Genomic DNA, 8,559 nt, shown 5'->3' on the forward strand with positions numbered 1-8,559 from the left:
CTGAATTAATCTCCTCTGTTGCCATGTCCGCCCTTGGGCACTGGTATGACACGACTTAACTTCCAACAGTTTGGAAAAACAGCTGTTTGTAAACATAAATTATAAATGTGGAGAAGAGGCTCTGCTAACACCAGCCGGCAATCCTTGAGAATATAAGGCGGTATTTGATCAGAACCTGCTGATTTCGTTACTTAATTTGACTGAGCGAATTCTGCACTTCACAAAGTTGTAATTTCCCGATGTGGATGTTCCTCTTGCCGCTCCATTTTCACAATTTGTTTGTGTGAGCGCTGAGTTTACGTCCAACTTTTCTTTCTGCTGAACATAAATCGACCTAAAAATTTTCAAAATTTCGTCCACGCTTTGTTGCATTTATCACCTTGCCATCGGCATTAATCAGATATTTAGTTTTAATTTTTATTCGCCCTACTATTGTTTAACTTCCAAAACGACTTGGGATCCTCAATTAAATTCGCTACAACTCGTGGACGATAACAATTTAAAGCTATTTTAATCGCGTGTTTAACTTTAGATCTATAACGACTAAAATATGTTTATTAATCTTTTTGCGATTTACTCGCTAAATCGTTTGCTCGACTTTCATTTTAAATTAAATTTTGTTGAATTATTTCTTTTGTGTACCACTCAGGGTAAATTATTTCGAGTACACTATTATTTTTCTTCATTGGCACACAATAATCGAAAATTGAATTTGAAACATTGTAGAAATATTTCAACTCATATCTAAATCTAGATAATACAGTATTAGTTCAATCAACTTTCCCTATTTTAGAATACAGAGAAACAAATTCGGCTTTGTTAAAATTCCACACTAAACAAGTATTCGTACTCACATCTGTATCCGACACCAGCAGCGGCGGGTGATGCGCGTCCGCCGTTACCGTCTAGCCGCCCAACCGCGGACCGCCTCACTCAAACTGACAACACTTCTTTCTCTTAAAGGACTCAGCACTAAATCCATCTGTGGGTTGTTAATATTAGCTTTTTTGTTGCTCTCAGTGAATCCACAATAACTTATAATATACTCATAATAATTTAATATATGTATTTAGTAACATGATTACAAATTATAATCTCCGATCACTAATTGTAGTTCACAGTATTTATTTCAAATACGTTCTATAGTTTTAAATAACATCTTAATAATATACTCGCATTCATTACTATTCGGATTAATATAAACTACGCATACCATAAACAAGTTTCTATTTTTCAAGTACACCGTAGCACGAAGTTCGAACGGAAGAGCGGCGATGTTCACGTCACACCGGGCGCGGGGCGAGTACACACTACACTCCGCACTCCGCAGCTCAAAGCGCGGTGTGGCCGCGAGACCCACGCCGCCATGCTTGCGACTGTCCATGCGATCGCAACGTATAATCCGTATTATTATACTACTCTGGTATAATTCTGTATCCAGGAGGGACTAATTCTGCGTCTGATATTGACTCGTTGCATACAGTTTCTGTTACGCCTAATAAATCCGCCGTGATCGAAAATACGCTACTGTAAATTACCTGTAATTTTGTTCGGAGGCCCCTTACATTTGGTAGAATATTTCGAAAGGTCTACTAACGTACTTTTTTATGATTTGGCGTTTTCCGAAACCACACCCATTCACAAAATTCGATGTTAAGGGCTTAATTTTCGAGATTGCATATTGTTTCATATTTACTTTCTCTTACGCCTATGACGAACGAAGCATATCCTCTTTCAGTTTTATGCTTTATTTCCTATTCGTATGGGCACTTGATTCTCATATAATTTCCGAACGTAGGTTTCCACCTTTTGATAGGTGTTTATATTTTTAATCGCCATATGTGAAGATATTTTTTAGGTTCTGTACCCTGAAAATCTCGTAAACTTGCGTTTCCACCTTTTTTCACCTGACTGCCTGAGAACTTACTTCGTCCATTTTTACCTTTACTCCTTTACTATCGTTATATGTGTATCCTCTTCTTGGATAATAATTTGTTTCATCTTTTTCAATATAATGCATCACATTCTTTTCAGTGTTATTATTTATCGTAGATTTCGTGGCCATACACTCCATAGCTGTATTCCTTTCTATCTCCTGATTAAGTTTTTGTTTACCAGCATTCACGAATGATAATGTGGGCTTTTCGAACTTGTGTATGCGTTAGACCTAGACTTTTAAATATTTAGACAGGTCTTTGGATTCTCATCGTCGTGATTTAAGGTGGTGACTATATTAAATTTTTTTCGATCTACCTCTATATCTTTTTTTAATTCTTTCAATTCCATATCCATGTTATTAAAACGTGTTTGTGAAAGCTTGTACTCTCTTATTTGTTCCTCGAAACGATATTCATGTCAATACTAAACTCCTTGAGCACGTCATAATCCTGAACAGCCATTTGTGTCACTCCAATCGGGTTAAGATGGCTGCCATGCTCTTTGTTAACATAACATTTTGTTAAAGTTTTTTGTAACACCCCCACCGACCGGAATTATCCACTTTTAGAGCTTTAAACACACATTGCGGATACTTACCTTAGTCTTTTTGTGACAGGTACTCAAACTTATTTTTGGTAAAGGTCACATTTAATACGATACAATCTTTTCTTGCGAACACTTCATAACTAGATAATTTTCAGCAATCACGGGACCACAGCCGTTGCATTTAATAGGTATTATAAGTCTATGCTCTCGATTTTTGTAGTCTGTTATGACTTAATCTGTTGACATTGACAGTTCATTTATTGATATATGTCAATTAACAATTTACATTTCCGTAGTTATTATTTTCATTTCTAGAATACTTCTATACTTTAAGGACCTAGACTTATAAGATAATAAATGTTTACTTCTATTATAAAAACCAAGCAAGACTCCAATTGTATTAACGAAAATGGCAGCGTGTGATATGAGTGTACGATGTTCCTCCTTGTTTCCAGACTTTATTGAACTAAAAAAGGTTATATTTTATTGAACACTTTACTGGCTGGCTGTTAACTTAATGCAATATTTACATTAGTCACAATACTAAATAACACCTAAGTCAATTACATGGCATTAAATCATTAAATGTGTAACGGAAAAATACATTTGTCAGATCTAAATTGCATAAAAAAATGAGGCATATTCTCCTGATAAATTATAAGTAAATCGTTCCACATTATTCCTTTATTGTTAGACTAAGTTATGCTATTAGGAAGATAGTAGTATATTGATTAAAACAACTGATAATTAAAACAATGTAATTTTAAACATGTCACTAAGTCAGAGAGTTACCGTGACGTTTTAAAGTAGTACTTATTCCAATGTGGGATGTTGATGTCGTTAAACACTATATGTTGTCTATGTACTGTCTTTTACTTGCACAGGAATTAATTCTGCCCAAAGAAGTCACCCCCGCAACCCCCTGTTTGGTATTGAATGTTTGACATGTTGTTTATAAACCAAATATTTAGATGGTATTTGTAGCAGGTACTGTGAGGCTGCATGCCATAGTTTATAAACTAATTGTTTATGTATCATTTGTTTTTGTTAATTGTTGTTGGTAGACACCAATAAGGTGGGATAATTAATCCTTTGTTAGGTCACAAACTATCTTTGTACCAAATGTCATCACAATTGGTTCAGTTGCTTGGGCACGAAGAAGAGAAACAGAGAGATAGATAAAAGACGAGAGTTTCTACTGTAATCATAATTATGTTCAATGTATGCTTTCGTTAAACTTTAACAACATTAAGTACTTCTGTACAAATAAATAAATAAGAAAGTAACAATCTGAGAACAATCTAGAAAAGATCATTGTAATCAAAATATAAATAAAATTTTCAGGACTTACCAGATGACACGGACACATCGCCAGTGACTTTGCATGAGAAGCTTGTGGCCCACACACTTGCCATCAGTGATGAACTGGTATACAATTGTTTAAATAGAATACAATGTTACATTAATGTTTTGAAATATGTTTTTTTATAACACAACTGTCAAAAAATGCTTTGTCAAAACAAACTCAAGAGTGGAATATTGTAAAACCACCTGGAAATTACCAATTGAGAATGGACCCAACTAAAATTTGATCAAATTACACTCCCAACCTATATTTCACTGTTGTTAGGGTCAATTAAATACGGTGGAAGACTTCTAACAAACTTAGTACATTAAAGTGAAATAAAAATCATGAAATCTTAAATTACATTAATTTCAAGGTGCACACCCTGGCTCCACCTGGTAATTCTTTTATCATAATATAAACCATACAAATTTTTAAGTGGGAACAAAGTGTGTGCAAATCTGACTAAAATCGGTTCCATTGTTAAGTCTTTTGTGGACGGGTAATGTGACATGGAATTTTGAATATATATTTTGAATTCCTAAAAAATGGCAACCTTGTACCTTGTACAGAAACATGCAGTTATGTTGCATCTAAGACAGAAGTCTGTGTTACAAACATATTATGCAAATTTTGATCTCTACTGTTGTCTACATAGTAATTTGGCATTAAATGGATGCATGATGTTAATGATAATCATTAATTACCTGTGTGAGTAAAGAAATGCATCTTTTTGATTGAATATGCTTTACTTTTTAACCAACCATAAAAATCGAAAAAGGTTTAGTTTGAGGAAATAATATAATTTGAATTGGAGTAAAATCATACAGGTAAATCTTGACCCACTTCCCCGTGTTCCATTAAGTTAAAGTTTTGCATATGTACTTAAAATTAATAAACGGTATTACCAAGCACTTTTTATAGCAAAGTGGAAAATGGAAATTCTCAATTCTAACATGGCTGCTGCCCCCAGGTTTGACTTCCAGTGAAGGAACTCTTCAGTGGTCAACAGTAAAGACATAAAATTTTGCAAATCGATTTAACTCATGATTCGAATGGCACAGGAGGGCCGGTCGGGCGTGTGGGGCGAGCACTCGTACGCGCGCGAGCGCGGGCCGCCGCCGCACGCGCACGTGCGCGCGCTGCTGCAGCCGCGCGCGCCGCGCGACCTCGGCGCCGCGCCCGGCGACGAGGTGGACGTGGAGACGCCGCCGCGCGCGCCGCCCGCGCCGCCCGCCGACGGCGCCGCGCCCGGCGACGCGCCCGGCGACAGCGACGACGACGACGAGCCCGACGACTGGGAGCGCGCCGTCGCCGCCGCGGCGCCCGGGCCGGCGCACGCGCGCCTCGCCGCCGCCGCGCTGGACGCGCTGCGCGACATGCGGCTGCGGCGGCTGGCGGGCGGCGGCGGGCGCTGGGCGCGGCGCGAGGCGGCGGAGGAGGGCGCGGCGCGGCTGCGCGCGGCGCTGGCGGCGCACTGGGCGCTGGCGGGCTGGCTGCACAGCACGCTGCTGGCGCTGCTGCCGCGGCGGGCGCGCGCGCTGTACGACGCGCTGGCGGCGGAGCTGCGGCGCGCGGTGCCGCGGCTGGCCGAGCGGCTGGCGCCGCGCGCGCCGCCGCCGCCGCCCGACCCGCTGGAGGCCGTCGCAGGTGCGCGCCGGCCGCACGACGCGTGCGGCGAATTCATATAATGTGTTTGAAAAATACAAAAAATAAGACGGTGGCGGCGTTTTGAATTTGTGGTCGATGGCCCGTTTGCGTGGACGATGGACGATCAATATTTTTGTAACTCGATCAGTGTTTGGAGAGACACAAACGAGCTTCGGGCTCAAATATTCCTCCAAACACCCGAGTCGATACTGATTTCTTGTAATTAGATTGCTCCTATCTATATTTCAATGTTTATTTATTTATTACATTAAGGATCACCAACATGACATACACGGATAACGTGGATAGAGAGTTTTATAAAATTAAACAAACAAAGACTTAGTGCTGTCACAATTATAGGCAACCACTACTAATAAAAATAACATTTCACAGCCTGCAGCTAACAGCTATTTAAGTACGAACACAATTTTGTCTTAAATATATTTTACAAAAAAAAAAAAAAACAATAGCAACAGTAAAAAAAATAGTAATAATAATATAAAATTAATGCGAACATATATATATCATGTGATCATGTGGGATTAGGTAAAGGTTCAATCGAAAGCAATTCTTTCTTAAACTTATGTAGCGTATTAGAAAAAATATCAACAGACTTGTTATTTCCAGAAACTATATTATTGTAATCTTCCGTAAGACGAGAGAGGCCTAAATAATGGCCTAAATTACTATTGTGAAATTTTGCATGGAACGGCATATTATTACAAGTTCTAGGCAGGAACTTTAAAGTTAAGCTCAGATACTAACAACGAACAATCGATTGAACCATTCACCAATTTGTGTAAGAAAACCTGATCCAACACTTTCCTCCTGTGGTATAGTGTTTTTAATTTAAAGTAATGTAGACGTTCTGAGTAACTACGCAATTTTTTGGCTACATTACAACTGTATGCTAAATGCCACAGAAATCTTTTTTGAATACGTTCAATATTTTTAATATGAATATTATATTTCGGATTCCAGATTACGCTACAATATTCCAATTTGGTTCTAACTAGGGCATTAAAACAGGGCAATTTTTGTGACAGCATTTTTAAAATTTTTGCACGTTCTGAGTAGAAAGCCTAGCATTTTAAAACTATTATTAATTATGTTGCTGTAGTGTGCGTGAAAAGTAAGTTTTGCATCGAAATAAACACCCAAGTCTTTTATGTTATCTACTGTTGTTAAGATATGATTGTTGATCTGATAGCTAGGTGCAATATTGACCCCATTTCTTTGTCTGCTAAATCGTATATGGTAGCATTTTTTCGTATTAAGTTTCATTTTATTTACGTTACACCATTCAGCCAAAGGGTTAATATCCTTTTGGAGAAGAGTACTATCAGTGATCGAATTAATTGTACGTAGAATTTTGAGGTCATCAGCAAATAAAAATATTTTTGAGTATTTTAAGTTAAGTGGGAGGTCGTTTATGTATACGTTAAAAAGAATTGGGAAAAAAATAAATGTGACCCTTGTGGAACACCCGATTTAGTTGGAAAGGGTTGAGAGGAAAACCCGTTTACCACCACTCTAGAATAGCGTCCCAAAAGATAACATGAAAACCATCTCAACAGACTACCGACGATACCTATATTTTGCAATTTTTTTATTAGTATATTGTGATCAACCTTATCGAATGCCTTGCAGAAATCCGTGTATATGACGTCAACGCAACTACGCGAATCAACAGAGTCTGCTAGACATTCGAGATAAAGTAGAAGATTTGTACTTGTGGATCTGTGTTTTGTGAAACCATGTTGAAATTGACTGACTGATTGCTTTATATGTGTAGTGATAATTGGATAGATGAGACTTTCAAATACTTTACCAAAAACAGACAGAATTGATATAGGTCGGTAATTGTTGATCAAATTCGCGTCACCTGTTTTAGGGATTGGAACTATGATCGATTCCTTCCAAGCTGACGGAAAAATACTTTCTTTCAGTGATAAATTATATATAACGGTTAGTGGATATGATAATTCTTTAGCGCATTTTTTAACAAATACGTGAGGTATTGCATCTGAGCCGGCTTCTTTTTTATGATCAAGTCTTTTTAAAGCTTTCAATACTAAATCTTGATTAATCGTTAATGAATTTAGGTAAGAAGTGGCATTGTTAGTTATTGGATCTGTATTATAATGTTGTGAACTAGGCTCATATACTGAGGAAAAATAGTCAGCGAACATATTGCAAATTTGTGTTCCATCTGTTGCAGAATCGTTACCCAACTTCATAGGTGTAGGATAAGTTCCAGAATTTGTTTTTTTATTTTTCACATACGACCACAGTAGTTTTGGATTTGATTTTAACGAGGATTCCAAATGACGCAAATAAGAAGAATAACATGAAGATATAAGTTTAGAGCAGTTTTTTTTTAGAGTTTCGTACGTGATTACGTCAAGGGGGTTGTTAAATTTTTTTATTCTAATACGATATTTATATTTTTGACGAAGCAACCGAATCAAAGATTTTGTGTACCATACCGGATATTTATTATTATGACTTTTAGTTTTAGGAACAAACTTTACGATTTATGTTTTATTGAATAACTAGCTGTCCGCCCCGGCTTCGCCCGTGGTACATATAAAGCCTGAATTCTCCCTCAATACTTTTATTGTAGGGCATCTAAAACTGAAAGAATTCAAAACAGACCAGTAGTTCCTGAGATTAGCACGTTCAAACAAACAAACGAACAAACTCTTCAGCTTTATAATATATAGCTGTTCAGTTCAATATCTGAATTATTGCGATTAGAGTTATATATTTGACTTTAAATAATATCAAACGAACTAACTAACCCTTCAGCTTTATAGGTATACTGGTTTGGATGTTTCAATAAAGATATGTTACGGAACCCTATTTTTTTTCAAAATAAAATATAGTCTATACTTCAATGCTACGAATGCGTCGTGAGCTTTTTCACTACAGCCATGGAACGAATTTAGCGATGTTTAAAAAATAAAAGAAGTATTTACATGCGACGAGAGAGTATCCTGAATATTTTCGTACATTAACTATTCGTTCGACCGAACAGAGGCTGTGGACGCGTCGGCGGAGGGCCCGTGGCTGGCGTG

General features: G+C 37.7%; 1 protein-coding gene across 1 annotated transcript in view; it reads left to right on the forward strand.

The window, feature by feature from the left end:
* Positions 1 to 2,771: 2,771 nt before the first annotated feature.
* The window catches only part of LOC119833083, a 6,327-nt gene continuing 539 nt past the window's right edge, over positions 2,772 to 8,559 (forward strand). Inside the window, exons 1-3 of the mRNA XM_038356955.1 lie at positions 2,772 to 2,959; positions 3,829 to 3,912; positions 4,894 to 5,479. Coding sequence (XP_038212883.1) covers positions 2,894 to 2,959; positions 3,829 to 3,912; positions 4,894 to 5,479 — 736 coding nt within the window. The 5' untranslated portion in view covers positions 2,772 to 2,893. The remainder of the gene's footprint in view (positions 2,960 to 3,828; positions 3,913 to 4,893; positions 5,480 to 8,559) is intronic.

Source organism: Zerene cesonia, chromosome 16 (genome assembly GCF_012273895.1).
Source record: "Zerene cesonia ecotype Mississippi chromosome 16, Zerene_cesonia_1.1, whole genome shotgun sequence".
In the NCBI taxonomy this organism is placed as follows: Eukaryota; Metazoa; Arthropoda; class Insecta; order Lepidoptera; family Pieridae; genus Zerene; species Zerene cesonia.